General features: G+C 31.7%; 2 protein-coding genes across 2 annotated transcripts; one reads left to right on the top strand and one right to left on the bottom strand.

Annotated features, from left to right (window-relative positions):
• Positions 1–7943: 7943 nt before the first annotated feature.
• On the bottom strand, positions 7944–11352 carry LOC116007004 (leucine-rich repeat protein 1-like). The gene is made up of 6 exons (XM_031247558.1): positions 10915–11352; positions 9715–9786; positions 9404–9547; positions 9025–9096; positions 8847–8918; positions 7944–8264 (listed from the first exon to the last, which is right to left on the bottom strand). Exons 1-6 carry the CDS (start codon positions 11133–11135, stop codon positions 8192–8194), a joined length of 654 nt encoding a protein of 217 aa, XP_031103418.1. The 5' UTR covers positions 11136–11352; the 3' UTR covers positions 7944–8191.
• A 6696-nt stretch (positions 11353–18048) lies between these two features.
• LOC116006666 (calmodulin-7) lies at positions 18049–20252 on the top strand. The gene is made up of 2 exons (XM_031247131.1): positions 18049–18258; positions 19605–20252. The coding sequence occupies exons 1-2, from the start codon at positions 18183–18185 to the stop codon at positions 19976–19978; spliced, it is 450 nt and encodes a 149-aa protein (XP_031102991.1). The 5' UTR covers positions 18049–18182; the 3' UTR covers positions 19979–20252.
• Positions 20253–20464: the final 212 nt, after the last annotated feature.

Below are 20464 nucleotides of genomic sequence, written 5' to 3'. Positions count from 1 at the left end.
GACACATATAATTGATTCACCAATCAAATCATGCGTGGGATTTTGTTTTCAACTCATGTTTATCAGTAGTGTCCCCAACTCATGTTTTCAAATTTAATTATAATTTTTTTAATTAAATGATCCAATTGATATTTTGTACTTAAATTAATAATATATTTGATCTTTATTCCAAAGTATTACTCCGTACAAAGTATGTATGAATAAATACACTTCTTTTGACTTGATTTTGCTAGATATTAAAGATAGTTTGGAATTGTTTTTCAATGTTTCTATCTCTTTTGTTAAGCGTCATGCGAATCAGGCGGTCCATAATCTAGCTTTATTATAGTTCGGTTGTCCGTTTCTATGTCAGGTTGTGAAGAGTGGTTTAACTACCCTCCTCCTTTCCTTTGTAATGTATTGTTGAAAGATTTAATTAATTAACTGTTGTTTATATTTTTTTTTTAAAATACAATTATAATTGAGTTTTTTTTTGGTAAATTCACAGGGTCTTTCTCTGTCCGTTTAACGGTCCAAGTACAACACGTTCGCTCCCAAAGGGAATCGTTACTTGTGGAAATTGAAGAGATCTCACTTGCCACTTGAGCTACCCCATTGAGTTATTATAATAGAGTTAATAGTACTAAAAAAAATTAAACAAGTTGCATATATCGGTTTTAGAGCCAAAATGACACAAAAAGCAGCCTTTGTTGAAAGGAGAGAGAACGGAAGAGGACAAAAAAACACACAAATTTTCCCCAACACATAACTTTATTTGACTTGTCTTTATCCTAAAAGGAATATCGGCTTGCCAATTTGACACATTTTGAAATGTTTCTCCATCAAGACGACCTTCACTCCATTCATTGCTTAATTCCCTTGCTTTCTATTTAGTCACTTTTTTCAACTTTTTAATCTTGAAAATGTTGACATGTACCAAATAGGTCCATTTTATTGATCCACATAAATTAAATAATGAATGAAAAATATTAAACTACTAAAATTTGTTAATATTTTCTTTTAAAGATATGCAAATATTGTTTGTGCCGAGTAACAATAAATGTTATTTTCATATCTCTCAATGTTCATGTTCTATAGTAATAATAGAATAATGATTCACATTCTACATGCCTCCGCTTCACTAACTTTTAGGATGACGAATTTTGTTGATTTATCTATTCGAGATAATGATTTGTCTTCTTTTACTTTTTTTTTTTTTCAATATCTTCGCAATTTTTCTACTAAAATATTAAACTAATTTAGTGAATGATTTTGTATCTAAATAAAATGCCACTTTTATGTTGAATAATAATTTATATTTTTCTTAATTGTATATTTTATGCATTAAATTTTGATAAATATTTTTTGTTAAAAATATTGCATTTTTATTTTATATTTACACATATAACAAAAATAAAGAAGAGGCCTTGTCCAAATTCAAGTATTCAACTATTAAACAAAACCCCTATTTTTTAAGATTAACCTTATTCGGGTCTAATTACACTATCATAAGTGTTTCTTAATTTTAAAATATAATGATATAATTCATTATAATCATTGGTTGTTTACGAATTTACTGACCCGTTAATGCATTTTGAAAAAATATTTAAAATTCAATTAAATAACATTACATTAAGCAGCGTGTTTGGTTCAAAGTATACAATATAACTAAGGGAATGTGACATTCAATTCGAATATTTTGTATACATACAATGAGAATTGCAAGAGAATAAGTAATATAAGTATAATTTTAACCAAACACATAAATCTAACATTTTGTGAACTAAACGAATCTTAGAGATAAATTTGAAAGGGGGATATAACATAACTCAAATATGTCGGATGCATGTTGCATGGGATTGAAACATGTTTGAAATTGATTCACGTTATACAATCTCTTTACTATTTTCAAAAGAAAGATTGAAAATTTTGTCCGACAATAAAGTTATGTATGACATGGAGTAACAACTTAATGATTTAGGGATGCAGTAGGTAGGTGGGTATATATATATTCTATGTTGCTCATATCAAATTATTTTTCAGAAAATTATGAGTTTGATTCTTATTAATATTTTTTTATTAAATATATTATTGTCACCGTCTCGATCAAATCCATCACTATAAATTTTGTTAAGTCCATTTAATTTGTTTCTTCAATATGATTTATAACTGTGCACATACATTTAGATATTGATTGCAGATTTCGTTTTTTTTTTTTTTTTTTTGGTCTAAAAAATTATAATGCGGTGTCCAAAACTCCCAATAATATATGTTTGGGGAGTACATTTGATTGCCGACAAATCAGCTAATAAAACAAACCATCAAATTTCAATCAATTAGTCATTATTTAATTTTCTTTCATTCTTTCTTTTAGGAAAAAAAAAAATTGTTGACAAGAAAAATCTTTCATTTTTCTTTATTGAAAAAGTAAAAAAGCAAAGGGTGGAGATTATGTCAAGCTTCACGGCAGTGTTTTGAGCTGTTACCTATTATGATTTGTTGTTGTGCTAAAATAGAAGATTTTGAAGCAATATGAGACCTCTTGGACTCATTTCATTAGGTATATTCGTAGAAAGATAAATTTGGATACATTAGATGACAACTCACCATATTCACGTGTCTTTAAATTGGGTTTACATATTTTCAAAAAAAATAAAAAATTGGGTTTACATGATATTGATTCTTTTCTTAATCAACCGTTTCCTTTTTAACTTTTTACTCAGAGTGTAGGTGTGACTTGGTTTACATATATATGGAGAGAGAAAGCGGTTCAAGTAATAACAATGCTTCTTAGCTTGTAAAAAAATTAGATTAATGTTAATTAGTTGTCGATATGTGGTGATCAACGGCTCGAAACTAAGAAAAAAATACGTGACAATTTTATAAATTAGACCATCAAACTCACTCAATATACCTCTAATTAAGTATCGTAATTTTCTTCACATAAAATTATTAAAAATTTTAAAAATATTCTTAAAGTTAATAAAATATATTATTTTTCTCATATACTGTATTACAACTTAAGGTAATATTTTTTTTATATGTATGTAATATATATATATATATATATATATATATATATATATATATAGCATATATAGACATAAAGCATATGGACCTAGGTCTTTTTCAAGTTGTCTAATCTGAAACCAAACATGCATGCAGATACTATGTATAGGTTAGATTGTAGTACTAAAAAAAAAAAAAAAGAAACCAAACATGCATCATCGTACCTTGTAGTGTCATAATGGACACGGCTCTTTTTATTTATTTATTTATTTATTATTATTATTATTATTGTTGTTGTTGTTGTTGTTGTTGTTGTTGTTATTGAGTCATTTGAGTGACAAGAGATTGAAGAGAAGTTAGTATTTACTATATGTAAACTTAATTTGGTCTTGTATAATAGCTCGATGGATTTTTTTATTTTTTTTTTGTGTGTCGAGAAATTATTATGGGTAAACTCTATTGTTGTGTAATAGTATATGCGACGAATTCGAGAGAAAAAGTGTTCGATAAGAATCAAACTCGTAATCTTTTAGTACGTTAATTATGCTGCACGCCTCCACCGACCTAACCTTAACCAAGTTGGTCTGGTGGTTATAATGGTAAATGTAATTTACATCTCGATTTAAAAGTATTACATTTTTTCCTCAAAAGTATTATATTTTTCGTTATAAGTAAGGCGAACATTACTTATTATGGAAAATACAATACTTTTGATCGAAAATATAATACTTTTGATCGAATATATATATATATATATATATATATATATATATATATATATATATATATATATATATATATATATATATATATATATATATAAAAANCAGATTTCGTTTTTTTTTTTTTTTTTTTGGTCTAAAAAATTATAATGCGGTGTCCAAAACTCCCAATAATATATGTTTGGGGAGTACATTTGATTGCCGACAAATCAGCTAATAAAACAAACCATCAAATTTCAATCAATTAGTCATTATTTAATTTTCTTTCATTCTTTCTTTTAGGAAAAAAAAAAATTGTTGACAAGAAAAATCTTTCATTTTTCTTTATTGAAAAAGTAAAAAAGCAAAGGGTGGAGATTATGTCAAGCTTCACGGCAGTGTTTTGAGCTGTTACCTATTATGATTTGTTGTTGTGCTAAAATAGAAGATTTTGAAGCAATATGAGACCTCTTGGACTCATTTCATTAGGTATATTCGTAGAAAGATAAATTTGGATACATTAGATGACAACTCACCATATTCACGTGTCTTTAAATTGGGTTTACATATTTTCAAAAAAAATAAAAAATTGGGTTTACATGATATTGATTCTTTTCTTAATCAACCGTTTCCTTTTTAACTTTTTACTCAGAGTGTAGGTGTGACTTGGTTTACATATATATGGAGAGAGAAAGCGGTTCAAGTAATAACAATGCTTCTTAGCTTGTAAAAAAATTAGATTAATGTTAATTAGTTGTCGATATGTGGTGATCAACGGCTCGAAACTAAGAAAAAAATACGTGACAATTTTATAAATTAGACCATCAAACTCACTCAATATACCTCTAATTAAGTATCGTAATTTTCTTCACATAAAATTATTAAAAATTTTAAAAATATTCTTAAAGTTAATAAAATATATTATTTTTCTCATATACTGTATTACAACTTAAGGTAATATTTTTTTTATATGTATGTAATATATATATATATATATATATATATATATATATATATATAGCATATATAGACATAAAGCATATGGACCTAGGTCTTTTTCAAGTTGTCTAATCTGAAACCAAACATGCATGCAGATACTATGTATAGGTTAGATTGTAGTACTAAAAAAAAAAAAAAAGAAACCAAACATGCATCATCGTACCTTGTAGTGTCATAATGGACACGGCTCTTTTTATTTATTTATTTATTTATTATTATTATTATTATTGTTGTTGTTGTTGTTGTTGTTGTTGTTGTTATTGAGTCATTTGAGTGACAAGAGATTGAAGAGAAGTTAGTATTTACTATATGTAAACTTAATTTGGTCTTGTATAATAGCTCGATGGATTTTTTTATTTTTTTTTTGTGTGTCGAGAAATTATTATGGGTAAACTCTATTGTTGTGTAATAGTATATGCGACGAATTCGAGAGAAAAAGTGTTCGATAAGAATCAAACTCGTAATCTTTTAGTACGTTAATTATGCTGCACGCCTCCACCGACCTAACCTTAACCAAGTTGGTCTGGTGGTTATAATGGTAAATGTAATTTACATCTCGATTTAAAAGTATTACATTTTTTCCTCAAAAGTATTATATTTTTCGTTATAAGTAAGGCGAACATTACTTATTATGGAAAATACAATACTTTTGATCGAAAATATAATACTTTTGATCGAATATATATATATATATATATATATATATATATATATATATATATATATATATATATATATATATATATATATATATATATATAGCAAAACACACAGTTAATAATGTAGAATGAGCAGAAGTAGCCCATGCATGTTACAATATATAGTTAGTTAAATCTGATCGATCTGATGCTTCACGAGGCCAAAAGAATGGAGAAAGGAAATTTTAGGTTGTTGGAGTTTAGCTTATTGAGACATGAATTACAGCAAACTATGAATTCTTTTTTTCTTTTAGATGAAAATGTTAGTTCACACAATATATATGATCAAAATAGTATAAGTCAGACACTGAACAATTAATGCCCAAGCTAAGCAATTATTCAGAGAGTTTGTTTCTATACAATTAATGATATATATATATTTGCTCCGATCGATCCAATCCCGGCCTTGTCCTTCAACCAAGTCACCAAGATAATGCTTCCTTACATGCCAACCTTCCTTACACTGAACAATTAATGCCCAACCAAATAGAAAATCATATATAATTCTTTTTTTTTTTTTTAAAGAAAAAGTTGGTAGTAGATGATCGATATGATGATGAATAGGATGAGGAAAGCAAACAAGATCTCTGCCGGTCTACTGCTGGAACTCTCCCTGTCTTCAGCATCTGCTTTTGACTTCATACCCATGCATGCATGCAACACCTACACTACTATAAATACTAAGCTACTATTTATAATCTTTTTCTCTCTTTCTTTTTTTAAAAGTCCACAAATGTTACTTAAAAGTGTCTACGGGATGATATCCGTCTCTAAATTTGTAACCAACAAAGGATTCAGAGAAAGTAAACCACTACTGGTTCAACTCATGGGAACGAGGCTAATTAAAAGACAACCTTTAACTAATAGGAGCTAAATTTGTGATCTTGGTGAGGTCACAAATTAAACTCATTATTGGACCAGCTCATCGTAAAGTCTATCATCTATATATTTAAGGGTGTGCATTACATAAAGCAGTCTATCATCTATATTTAAGGGTGTGCATTACATAAAGCAGGCATATTCAGTATACCCTTACCAATAAAAGATTTCGATGAGGTAAAAGTTCAATTAAAAGATCAATAGGTAACTCCAAACCAGAAGGGAAAAGGTCACAACCTCATTACCTTGCCCTACTATATGCATAATCTTCATATATAGTTATATAATGTTTTCTCACTATTTTCCCTTTTCTTTTTTCCACATTTTTTCTTGTGTTTTTTTTTCACTATAAAAGGGCTTCAAAGAGCTGGCTCAAACTAACACACACACCATATCAACTTTAGAAATCTCAAGAATATGACTTCCAAGTTAATCCCTCTATTACTCCTCACCTTTCTCCTCACCCACAACGCACCGTTAGCTAACGGCGTTACCATCTTCGGCCAAAACGTGGCCGGGCTGTGGGTCCGCGGCGTGGTGGCGTGCTCCACCACCGGCAACCTCCCGGGCCGCGGCCTCGCCGGCGTCAATGTCACGATAGTTTGTAACGGCGCTCGCACGGAGCCGCTTGCCCAGATCCTAACGGACGGTAACGGAGTGTTTAATGCCATACTTACTGCCTTAGAAGGAATCGCGTTTGATCAATCGCCAGCCCCGTGTGAAGCCATCGTTCACACGCCCATAGTCGGCTGCGAGCTCCTCGGCCGCCCCGGACTCCTACGCGCCGTCGTCACGGTGGCGGCCAATTTGGTTCAGACCGTGCTGGGACTGGTGGCGACCACCGTTCTTGGCCCGTTTCAGTTTGTGCCCATATAAGAAATATATTCATGCAATGCACCAAAAATATGTTCCTATATAAAGTTACATAAACTCCTTGAAGTAATGTTGCTTAGTTTGGGTTCCACCATGAAGTATGTAAACTCTATTACAATGTTAAAATAATGTATGTTTTTTTACTATTTTAAAGCATCCACTTTAATTTTTGTTTCTTGGAAAATGATTTTTGGGTCTAAACTTGAATATATGACTGCTAAGTGGATCATTTAATCTCGATTTGATTCGGAGTTGATTTGATCTTAAACAAGTCCATGATAACCTCTAAATTTTAAACCAGTTAAATTTGGCCCGACCAAGAAGGGGGTTGGGGAATTATTCTATGGACCCTGATCCACTTTAATAGGTGAACCCAGTCCATGGTATAGGTATAACTATTGGGAAGAGGCACCTCTTATAAGCATGCTACCCCGGTCCACTTCAAGTATGATTTGGTCATAAATCTACTAGTGGAGGGGGGAGGGGCACCTCTTATAAACATATTAGAAGGTCTGCGAACTATTACACATGATTATACAAAGGGTTGAACTTGTCATATAAATTTTTTTTATACGATTTATTTTTCATGTATAGTTTGTGAATAATTGCATAGGATTACAAAGGATGAGATTTATTCCCTAGCTACACACCCTTGGATAATAAATAAAATATTTTCTATCATCCAAAAAAAAAAAAAGAATTGAACTTTTATTTTCCCAAATTTTAATGAATGTGGAAGAAAAATCCTTCCTTGCATCTTAATCACGGAAAAGGATCCTAAAACGTTTATGAAGTGGTATGAATAAGCAAGCAACATATACAACAACATGATTGACTAACAACATGGCCATAATTTACTGTTGGCATCAGTACAATATAACAATATTACACAATCTTTGTCAACCTTGATAGCAATCCTACATCAACGGTAACTGATTAAAGTTACAGCTTTCAATCATCTTAGGGCAGTACAGAGGTACCTATTTACTTAAGGAAACAATATGTAAACCTCCAGACACAGTGGCAGTTCGACGAGTCAATTCAACGACGTCTTTATGAGCAGTTTGTGTCGTAGCTTGCAAGCCCCATCAACTCCGGGCCTTCCAGCCGAGGATTATTCTCGAAGCTGTGATTGAATATCGGAGGAAAGAAAAACCACTAAGCATCGAATAAAAGCAACTTAAGCTATAACAATGCACAAAGAAACACGACAGACAGATAATTAAAACCAATCTAGTCAAGGGAAACCCGCAATCACTGTCCAAGAGTGTGCATGGGTAAACCCCGCTCCTATGACTCGTGACCTTTAAGTATGAGAATCATGCTCAATCCACTCAGCCACCCCTTTTGGGGTTAGTCAACTACTAAATTCTTTTAACGAGGTTTTCTCCTCGCCCTGTGATCCTAGCGGGCAAAGGACCACAAGGAGGTAAACCAGCTTAGGTTACCCATAGCTGACCGGCTTAAATCCAAGGGTTTGAGGATCGAACCTCCAACCTCTCGGCTGTAAGTAGAGCACTCTTAGTCAACTACTAAATTGATTGTATGAGTAGTGGATATAGTGATTCATCTAGTTAGGTTCAGCAAAAATAAACACAAAAATAACCCTTCTTACATTGTGCAGAGTATTTGAAATTTTTGTTTTACAACAAACGAATAAGAATTTTGAAATAAATAAATAAATAAATAAATAAAGATAGAGTGTTACTTGTTTAGTGGAATATGCTCAAAGGGACCACTAGTTGGAATTGTTCCACAGAGATTGTTATTTGATACATCCCTGGAAAAGGAAAAAGATAAAAGGTGTGGTATAAAAAAGAAAACTATAATACATGAACAAGTGATAAATTGATAACAATAAAATTGACTAGTTAAAATCCACTTACACAACTTTAAGGGTAGAAATACTAGCAAGTTCCCTTGGAATTCTCCCGGTTAACTGATTATCGTTAAAACGCCTGCAAAAGTAAATTGTATTACTTCCAATCAATATATTCTGGTACTCGTGTGATATTTCATCCATCAGATGTGCATTGGGGAAGTGATAATGATATGTCAAATATTATAACCCTAAGCAAATATAAATATATAATAGAAATCAAAATTAAAGAAAATAATGGCTTCTGGAGGAGAGTAGAGACGGCTAATTCAAATAATTAAAGACCCCGTCCTCATCTCCAACCCTTTTTTAGGCCTTTTACAAGGACATGGGGGAAGGGACAGGGATTAAACATTACTATACTAGGCATAAAAACTAAAACTTACAGGAATACAAGACTTTTCAACTTTCCCAATGAAGGAGGAATAGTTCCAGAGATATTATTGTTGTACAAATCCAAACTTATAAGGTTCTTCAAGTTACCAAGCTCCTCCGGAATTGTGCCCTGAATGTTATTTTTGTAAAGTTCCCTGGGCAAATAAAGATCTCCCATCATTAGCTGTGAAGTATGCCTTAATTTCAAAGAACAGTATCATTCTATAAGACCAAACAATAAATCTCCACATCGCATATTAACACAGTGCAAAGACAATCTGTCCAGACACAAAATGCAATGAAGAATCTTAGAAATACTCACAAATACTGCAAATGCTCAAGCTTCCCAAGATCAGGCACCAGATGGCCAGATAAGTTCGAGTTTCCAAGGTCCCTGCAGTAGATATTACACCCATGAGATTCTATATAACCCATAATTGATTAATTGCTATCGATTAACAGCTGAAAATAAGACAACACTTTCGCAGACGAGAAATAAGAGCAAAAAGAATTAAATGCAGAAGAGTACTAAAATTAATATTTGCTGATGAATAAGTAAACAAAAAGCTCCCAAGTCTTAATTACAAATCTTGTAAGAAATGCATAGGTAACATCATAAGACCGACAGTATACTTGCTCCTTTCTAAAGTTTCCTTCATTGTCATCCCACCCTTATCACATATATAACCGAATAACCGATTGACCATGTTATAAAAGACTATTCACTGTTTTATTCAAAATTATGCTTTGCTGTTAAGTAATCCAAATGCAAACTTCTTCAGGAGCTACCTAGTTTTATCTGTATTTTATTGCTTCCCAATCAAATTAGCAAATATCAGTAACAGAAAGGAACACAATCCACTAATACCATTAGTCAACTAAATCACAAGCAACAATTCAATATGTTATTTACGGATTCCACATGAACATCCATAGTTTAGCCTAGGTAATCATATTTCAGGATTTTCAGCTAGGAAGCACTATATAGAATAATTTTACTCATTACTCTACCAGTACTGATTCTAATCACAATACTCAACCAACTTTTAAGTCAAAACAGTCATCAATCAACCAACTTATTTACATTCATAAATTACTTGGGAAAAAACAAAAACAAGAACTATTTATTAATACCATACCCTTCTCCCACAAATATCTATTAACCAATACTTAATCTGACGCAAATGCTCTGCCATATTTGAATTCCAAACAATCATCAAATGAACTGTTAATTTTTCCAGAAAAACAAGCAAAAGATTCATACTCACTAATCTCCCTCAATATTTCATTGACCAAATTAAAGAAGAAGTATTTAAAAAAAAAATCAGCAAATCAACAACACTAAAAATAAAAACAAAAACTTGTATTTTCCATCTAGCAAGCTAAATAGCTAATTAATTTGGTACTAATGGCTTAACAATTGGAAGAAAAACAAAAATACTAAAAATTGAAATTTTAAATAAAGCAAAGGATTATCTTCAAAAAAAAAAAAAAAAAGCAAAGGAAGAAACAGTGGACTCACACGCGGGTAACATGGTTGTCTTGGTTGCAGGTGATGTGGAACCAGGTGCAAGGGTTCACCAGATTGGGATCCCAGCTCTGGAGCACGTTATCCGGGTCGGACAAGCTCCGGCGCAGCGCGTAGAGCGCGTCCCCTTCTGAATTTCCGGCAACTCTCCCTGCGAGGGCCACTACCACCACTGCAACCACCAACCATGACAAAGAACCAGTAGCTGCTGCCATAGCTTCTTCCAATCAGTTGCCTAACCCGACCCGACTTCTGACTCTAGGTTTGCTCTTTGATCTTGAGCTTTGAGTTTGATCTGTTTAGCTATGAAGCCGTAGTAGATATACGACAAAAAAACCAGAAGAGATAGAGAGAGAAAAAGGAAAATGAAAGAATCGATTTTGGAAATGGCGAATGGGCAAAAAAAGCTTTTGGTGGAAGAAGAATCTTTCTTCTTTGCAATTTCACCTTTTCCTTGTATTTATGCAGAGCAGTTCTTTTGGCTTTTTTTTTTTTTTGAAAACAGCAGTTCTTTTGGTTAATTTTTTGTTTTTTAACATCTCAATTTTTTTTAAAGTGCGACTTTACTTTCTAAATGACTCTTTTAAACGAGAAGTCTCGGTAAGTTAAGAGAGTAGTTATAAATAATGAAACATGTCAAAAATTTTGTATTCTAATGGCACTCGGTGTTCCAGTTTATACTCCAACATGGTTGATGGAGCCTCAGTGGAGGTAACTGTTGACTCTTTGTGCTTCAGTAGGTTGAGAAAGTAGCTATGAACAGATATTATATTGTAACAGAGTCAGTAATACTAAAAAAAACAATAAAACATATTACAGGTAGTACTGAAAAAATTATGGCATCCTTAATTTCATATTTTAGGTGACATAAAATTATACTACCTCCGTCCCATTTTGTTTGTCTGATTCGGTTAACGAGGCTTGACTTAAGTTATTTTCAATTCAATTTTTCATAATATTAAATTTAGTATTAGTATAAAAAAAATTTATATATTTAGAAACTACATTAGAAGTACTATTAAACACAAAAAAAATCAAATTTAAAAATAATTAAAAATTCCTAAAGAAAATAAGCAATGGAGAAAGAGTTGATTTGACCAATGAATAGTAAACAGGACATGTAAAATGGGACAGATGGAGTATTAATTAATTCTTTCATCAATTTTTAAACCAAAGTTTGAATAAATAACATTTAAATAAATGGCATGCCGGTTTTCCCGAAAAAGTAGAAACGATATGACCGGCTCGCAGGGTAGACCAGCCAGGGACGATGGGGCGTGCCGGAAACACGCCATTGGAAAGCCTACGGGGAAAATAGTACCCGAGGGGCCAAAAGCTGAGACTAACCGGCGATTTACAACAAGTCTTTCTTCATTTTTTTTGCAAGAAGCGGAACTACAAGAAAACTTTATTATATTTAAACAGATATGAAACATATGGTACTACTACATAACTTGGCAAGTTGTTCCAAAGTTTGAGGCTAGCTGAGAGCATCCCTCTATTCTATTAAGAAAGGGCATCAAGCTCATCTCCTTCGGTAAGCACATATAGGGTATCGAGCCCTTGGCGCTTGAGAGGACCCCGGGGAGCTCTTCTGTGATAGGCTCCGAGTTCCTGACTCTACTAGGCAACTAAGACATTAGATGAGGGAGTGCTTGTCTGTTTAGCGCTCTGTGGTTCATAGATTGGCATTTTCGGGGACTAGCCTCCTTCCTTCTTTCTTCGATCAGAATACGAATGAGATCAAAAAGGCCATCATTGGGGCAAACGATGAGCGGCCGCCGGCCAGCAACTTCCGTACACAGATATAGATGAATTCTTCGTACCTGGTCCAGCCTCACAACCCTTCGCGGGTTGGTAAGAAGTCAGTCTTGTTTGGTAAGACGGAATTGGACAAAGAAAATAGAGTGCTCGACCGGCCCTATAAGGCAAGAAGGGGCGGATAATATCACTGGGACAAACGACCAAGGCCTCAATAAAGCCAAACAGGTCGTCCAATCTCTCACCCTCCAAATTGCCACGCCAGACCGGTACACCACCAGGCATTGGATAGGTTTTCATATAATTAAATTAAGGTGCAATTTATCTATTTGATCAAATTCAATCCTTTTAACTTTTTAAATTGTCAAAATTTAGTTTTAAAATGTACAAAGTGCTATCACTTGTAGGAATGTAATATTCGATGGGAATGTCAAAAATTAAGTACTCATATTAGAAAGGCATATATTAATTACCACATCAACAACAACCCACTAAAGAAGTAACATTTGTATTCAATTTTCTTGAAAAAAGAGTAACCGAGTAGATTAAGCATGACTCTTGAACTTGAATATTACGATACAACTCTTGTCAACATTTTTTTTTTAGTTGAGTCTGTCGCACATATTATTCATATTGCGATTTATATCTCATGTGCGGTCGAGTATGTCACACATTATCTTCCTTGTGCAATTTACCTTTCATATGTAATCTATAAGCTATTACACAATAGTTAAGTTTATTCAATGCACACTCTTTAATAATGACTACAGGTCCCCTAATCACCAAAACAGTTGGGTTCATCTATTTTGATGGTGTAAGGAAGTTCAATTAATTTTTTATTATGTTCTCAATTATACTATTCACTCAATCTTAAATATTTGTATGATAAGTTATAACTTTATTCTTTTTTTTTTTAAGAAATGATTTATTATTATTTATATTATTATTATTAGTGTGCTAATGGGTTTGGTTTGTTTGAGCCCTTGAGGGGATAAATAGACCAAATCTAGGGGATTTTTTATTTTTTATTTTTATTGGGTGAGATTTGAAAAGTCAACTTTGGAAAAAAATAATTTAAAGTATTTGATTGATTGATGCAGGGTTATTTTGGTCAAAGTAGCTTTCCACTAACCCCATTGAAAATTGATGATGGTCACAATTGGAGGCTGCAATAGGTCAACAATGCGTCTCCCTTTTCCACCCACTCAATTTTCAAAATTCTTTGGTGCTATGAAGCTACGTACAATTTTGCTGGATTTTTATTATTTGTCTTTTTGTATATTTATATAACTTTTAATATGCCAAATACTTTGTACTCAAATGACATGTAGTGATTCCATATGAGAAGTCATAAGATCGAGCGTCCCTAAAAGTAGGGCAGATAGAATGCTTTTTGTTTCCCCAACGGGCTGCGAGATCTTAGTCCTCAATGACCAGTTAGGAGCTGTGTTTCCGTGTCTCGTCTATGAGACGGCGTAGGCTATTATCTCTTTCTTTTGTTGTCTGACAGCTTCGGGATTCTCCCTCCTTTTGTATTCCAAAAAAATGGATGCTTTTAGTGGTTTTTTGTTTGGTACACTTTTAAAGTTTTTGTAATTTTATTTGGTACACTTTTGCATCCTCATTTTTTACTTAATTGTGTATTAATTTCTTCTCATAAAAAAATATTTTATATATTTTTTAAATTAAGGTAACGGTTTCGAAATGTTTTATGAAGCTTTGTAAATTTGTGAGAGGAAACGTTTCTAACACAGGAAAAATGCTAATCATTGAGAGTTTTCATGCAACATAACTTTTTACAAGAAGATTTATTATCACATGAACGGTTCTACTTGATCGTAAGTTTAAAGTACGTGCCAGAAAGAAATAGAAAAGCAAAGATACACATTTTATTTATTTTTTAATTAAAAAAAAAAAAAGCAGGATGGTCACCAGTTAACAACATATTTGATTTTATATGTTTTTCTTATATGTTTCATAAAATAGTGAGGATTTGTGTAATATTGTAATAATGTCAAAAAAATTGCAAACCTTCTTTTAAACTATCAATATGAGACGAGAAATAAATTAAAGGTGTTTCAGAAAAAGTGATCCAGTATATAGAGCATACTTCTCACACGATAATAAGATTACGAGTTTTCTTCATCATTATAAAATAAAATAAAATAAAAGTATTTTCACTACCAACAATATATACCTTTCAACTAAGTTTATATTTGTTTGGTTTTAATATTTTAATAAACTTATATTTCATGACTGGAATGATCACTCTATGTCTCTATGTATACTACTTTTACTTTTTAATCTGCTTAATACAATATGGCAAAAGATTTCATTCCACGACATTGCATTGTATTCGTTCTTTTTGCATGCAAATTGTCGATTAGTCCTAAAATATAATACTCTGATATACATTAGGTGTTTCTAGCGTTGGGCCAATTACACTAATCCAACTCTATTTTTTTAATAATTAAAAACCGATCTATATTATATAAATAGAATATTTTTAATTCGGTTTTATTTTCATCACATTGAAATGAAAATCGTGAGTCACCTCGTCAATTCTGACTTCTAAGATTCTCATCTAACATGTACTATACACTATGTGTACAAAGAGATCTTAATCTCTTCTAATCGATTAAGGTCTCCTAATGACCTCCAATTTTCAGTGCCATTCGAACTTTCACGTCGCTGATAAAGTGAGACTTTAAGATGATCAACTAATATAAAGGTTGTGTTTATTTTGACTTTATAATTTCCCATTATTCACTGTTTTTTATTCACAATTTTGTTTTTGGAATAAGAGTCAAATAAGCAATCGAACTACACACGAAAATGTAATTAAGCCATTAAACTTTTAAAAAAATGCAATTGAGTCCATAAACAACGCAAAATGATGCAATTAAACCAAAACTGACTTGTTTACATGTTAGTTTGCTAGTGTGTAGGTTATCATATTAAAAAAAAATTAATTTTATTTTAATAATTTTAAATAACAATTTATTTTTAAAAAACACGATTCAACTATACACTAATAATAATAATAATAGAAACAACAACAATCGTGCTCATGATTGTATCATATACGATAATCATGCTCTATTCATTCAATATTTTTTTTGACATCATTACACTCTTTTTTTTTTTTTTGGTGGCATCATTACAATTTCTTTTGGGCCTTCATTGTATTTTGGTCATTGCCATGTGTTGGTTGTCATTATAGCATTAAATATATATACAATAAAAATGTTACTACGTATCATCGAATCCAGATGACTAAACATAATAAATGAAAACATTGACCACCCAACTACCTTATTATAAATAACATGGAATAATGTTCAAATTGATCACTGAACGTAATCTAAAAGTGAAATTAGACCACTGGACACTCCAAATGTATACAATTTCATCTGATAGCAGGTTATGAAGTTATCATCCATTTTATCAAGTTACATGCTTACGTGGATGATGAGTTGACATTTTAAAATAATTTTTAATAAAAAATTATTTAAAAATTAAAATAAAAATAAAAAAAAAAAAAACAAAAAAAAAAAACTCACACACTCCGTGTCATATTTGGCGTGGCAACGGGATATTTAGTCAGCAGAAAGGCATTCACGCGTAGGAACCGCGTAAACCGCGTTTGGGTAATGAATTAATGATGGAGAGAGTAGGAAATTATCACGGAATTCAGTAATTTGTACATCATTTAATACTGCAATAATAAGCCAACTGCTAATAGTACGGTGTATTATTTTATTCCGTTGTCAGTTACTCTCTTTCAGTCTTCGCCAAACGAACCGTTGTTCTACCCACGTGGCAACTCTTGATTTGACCAGATTAAGACGTTTACAAACAGTGTGCAAAACAACGTATAGGTGTCAACCTACGTGTTTCCTTGTAGTAGAGTGCATACAATTATTTATCTATTTTACCGTAATACCCCTTTCTTTAAGAATATTCAGACCTTTAAAAGTTTTTTTAAGAGAGTTTCATTATTATTATTATTATTATTATTATTATTATTATTATTAATTTACAAGTATTAAAATATATTTTTTTAAGTTAACTCCATGTAAATCTACGATATAGAGTATTGACAACTTTCAATTTATTTGCACGTTTTTAGATTGTTTAGGATTTAATTTTATTTTTTTTTAGTTGTATTTTCTAATTATAGTTTTTTCGTGTGTTTCAATGATTTATTTGATCTATATTCTTAATTTTAAAAAATTATATCAATTTTATAAATTAATAAGACTTAGGTTGAGTAACGCTAACAACATCAACAAACAATACCTTAAATGTCAACTTTTTTTTTTTAAAGTAAGATTTGCTCCTTGTAGATGAAAAATGACAATATTATATGGCTTGCAAATTTTTTTACCCATTTTTTTTCATTTTGATAAATCTTATATGATTAGCTCATTGTGAGTTCGATCAAATTTATGATTAACTTGTAAATATACGTAATTGTTACATACATCGCATATCGAAATAAAATATTAAAAAAGTGACACTTTTCACTCGTAAATACATATAAATAATACATTTTGTTCACCAATTATTTACAAAATGACTTTTTTCATCCTTCAATTGTCTATGAAGTATATATTTTTTAATTAACCTTAGTAGAACTACCAAAAAAAGGGTGACTTTATAGACAATTGAGAAATAAAAAGTGGTAATAGTCTAATAAATATAATTGAGATATGCAAAGTACTATTTTTTTTTAATATTTAGAAACAAAAATTGCTATTTTTATTGAAGTATATAATATAAAATTTAGCCTACATATTCCATTTATCGCATTTTACCTATTATGTTTACTATTTATTAATCAAATTAACAATTTCTTTACTTATTTTTTTATAATATTCAAATTTAATTTTTTAATATTTAATAGTACTATTAATAAAAATTTTAAATATAGAAATTTTATATATTAATATTAAATTAAATATTATTAACATTAAATAGTAAATACTTTTGATATTATTTTCGTAAGAACTCATGATATTATTTTTTGATTTTTTTTAAATTTTTTTCTCAAACATTCTCAGTCCAAATAATCTATGCCTTACCACTAGAATTTAATCATGTAATCACATATTTAAAAGGATAACAGAGGATCATCACAGTATATAGTAGTTGATACCTTTAATATTATTAATTGAAATAAAATAAGACAAAGTAAATAACAATTTTTGGACAGAAGAAATTAGGAAAACGAAGAGAAATGAGAGAGGGGCAAAGAGGGAAAGACGGAAGCAAAAGGATAGAGATTCGGAGGAGGAGGAGACGTCCGGATTGAAGCAAAATGGTGATTGGTCGTTATATAAAAGGCTACACTCTCCTCTCGTCCTCCGAAACCTAAGGCGGAAACAAATATCACACTCCCATTTCCAGAACTATCTTCCTCTCGACTCTCGTCTTCTTTGCCATTTTCATTCCGCTTTGACGAGAAAAAAAAAACAAATTAAACTAACTGCACAGACATGGCGGATCAGCTGACTGACGATCAGATCTCCGAGTTCAAGGAGGCCTTCAGCCTATTCGACAAGGACGGCGATGGTTCGATTCTCTCTTTTCTCTTATCCGTTACTGTATTTTGTTTTGCTGCGTTGGTATACGTATCCGTTTTTATTATTTTTTATTTTTTGTGTGTTTATTTGCCTGATTATATGCGCACAGATCTGGTTTGTTTTGATCTTTAGTTCGGAACCGATTGGTAGAAGAAATAAGCCGGAGACTCGGAAATATGCGTTGAGCCTTGGAATTTGAAGAAATCGTTTAGATATCACGGTGTATAGGGTGACCGATAGCGCTTAGAGGCTTGTTTTGTTCTAGGAATGATTTAGAGTTTTCTCGACATGATTTTATATGTGTGCATGTGTTAGCAGTTTATACATTATGCATTTGCTTTTTTCTATTCCTTGTATGCGTTTATCTGTTTTAAGGAATACACTATGTGGCGGAGCTGATCGATTTGGGGATGGCTATAATTTCTGTCATATCCGTGACATATTTATTCGACTTTTGAATCTGAAATCAGTTGTTGACTCGGAAATGTGCATTGAAACTTTGAATTTGAAGAAATGATTTTGATTTCCAGGTGTATTTGGTGACTGAAAGCCCCTAAGGGCTTGTTTTCTCCTAAGAATAATTAGAGTTGTCTCAACATGATTTTATATGCTTGCATGTTATGTACTAGCAATTTATGCAGTATGCATTTGCCTTTTTCTTTTCCCTTCTATACCTTTACCTGCTTAAGGAATAAACCATGAGGCGAAGCTGATTGATTTGAGGATGACTATAATTTCTGTCATCTTTGTGGCATTTTAATTTCACTCATTGAATATGAATATTTTTCTTGTCAAATTTGGAACGGAAATAAAAATTTTAAGGTTTATGGATATACAAACTGGAGTATTTGTTATTATTGTCATTTTTTTATGTCATCTTAACATCCCTAATAGATTGTTATGAGCAAGATCATTATCTTCAACTTCAGTTCTCTTTCCATTTCCTAGATGTTCTGAATAAAAAATCTTTTAGACTTGATTCAGGAAGCCAAACAGGGCTGATAGCGTTGATTGCAGTGCTAGATCTGAAATAATTGTAGAAAATGTGGTTAATCCTTTGGGAAGGATAATGTTATATCCTTCATTCTTTGGACAAAATTGTCATCTTCTAATTCCTAAATGCATGTAGTTACTTTAATGTGACATGTTGGATGGCTCTAAAAGAGTTCTTTGATCTTTGGCTATCAAAGACCTGCCTTGTATCTGGTTAATTGTCATCATTCATTTGCTTTTTTGCTTCTGAGTGGCAGAAGCTTGTATATTTTCATTCTTTTTTCCTGAACTGCAGTCTTGGGTTGATTGGAACATAAGTTAATCCTCATTAGTAATCTGCAGGTTGCATCACTACCAAAGAGCTTGGGACTGTGATGAGGTCATTGGGACAGAATCCCACCGAAGCTGAGCTACAGGATATGATAAATGAAGTGGATGCTGATGGCAATGGAACAATCGACTTCCCGGAGTTTCTAAATCTTATGGCCAGGAAGATGAAGGACACTGATTCTGAAGAGGAACTGAAAGAGGCTTTTAGAGTTTTTGACAAGGACCAGAACGGTTTCATCTCTGCTGCTGAGCTTCGCCATGTGATGACAAACCTCGGTGAGAAGCTCACTGACGAGGAAGTGGATGAGATGATAAGGGAGGCCGATGTTGATGGCGATGGTCAAATCAACTACGAGGAGTTCGTCAAGGTTATGATGGCCAAGTGATTTCCCCTCTTCTCAACCTAAATCTTAAAAAAACCACTAGAATTTGAAAAGAACTAGAATTTGGATGGGTTAAGTTAGTACAATGGATTCCCAAGTCTTTCTATTTTCCTTGTTTATTGGATGGTTTAAGGTCGGATGTTGAATTAATGTAATTTTTCTCTATTGTAGGGGTAGTGGAATCTTTTTATCCCCCACGTTATATTATGTTGTTAAAAGTTTCGCTTCATTTATTATTTCATTATTATTATATATATGTATATTTTTGCTATTTGAAGATGCACTATTCCTGTTGGGTGGAATTTTGAAATTATTATAATGCACTGAAATGCAGATAATAAATGTAGCTTTGTTATAATACTGCATATAATTCTCATGGTAGAGTGGTAAAATGTTAGCTGGGCAGATTTAGAAACTAACGTTTAATTTTATACAGAACGTTATTGCTTAAATCTTTAATCAAATTTAATCTTTAGAACGTTATTGCTT

Source organism: Ipomoea triloba, chromosome 15, assembly GCF_003576645.1.
Source record: "Ipomoea triloba cultivar NCNSP0323 chromosome 15, ASM357664v1".
Classification (NCBI taxonomy): domain Eukaryota; kingdom Viridiplantae; phylum Streptophyta; class Magnoliopsida; order Solanales; family Convolvulaceae; genus Ipomoea; species Ipomoea triloba.
The sequence above is the reverse complement of the archived record's forward strand: the minus strand, read 5'-3'. Positions and strand labels throughout refer to the sequence as shown.

What these genes read in the sequence shown, in the direction of transcription:
- LOC116007004 (XM_031247558.1), bottom strand. Translation starts at nt 11,135, where the DNA reads ATGGCAGCAGCTACTGGTTCTTTGTCATGGTTGGTGGTTGCAGTGGTG. An exon ending in GACAACCATGTTACCCGCGT is followed by an intron (nt 9,787 to 10,914) that starts GTGAGTCCACTG and finishes TATCTACTGCAG; the next exon opens with GGACCTTGGAAACTCGAACT. An exon ending in TTGAAAAGTCTTGTATTCCT is followed by an intron (nt 9,097 to 9,403) that starts GTAAGTTTTAGT and finishes TTACTTTTGCAG; the next exon opens with GCGTTTTAACGATAATCAGT.
- LOC116006666 (XM_031247131.1), top strand. Translation starts at nt 18,183, where the DNA reads ATGGCGGATCAGCTGACTGACGATCAGATCTCCGAGTTCAAGGAGGCC. An exon ending in ATTCGACAAGGACGGCGATG is followed by an intron (nt 18,259 to 19,604) that starts GTTCGATTCTCT and finishes AGTAATCTGCAG; the next exon opens with GTTGCATCACTACCAAAGAG.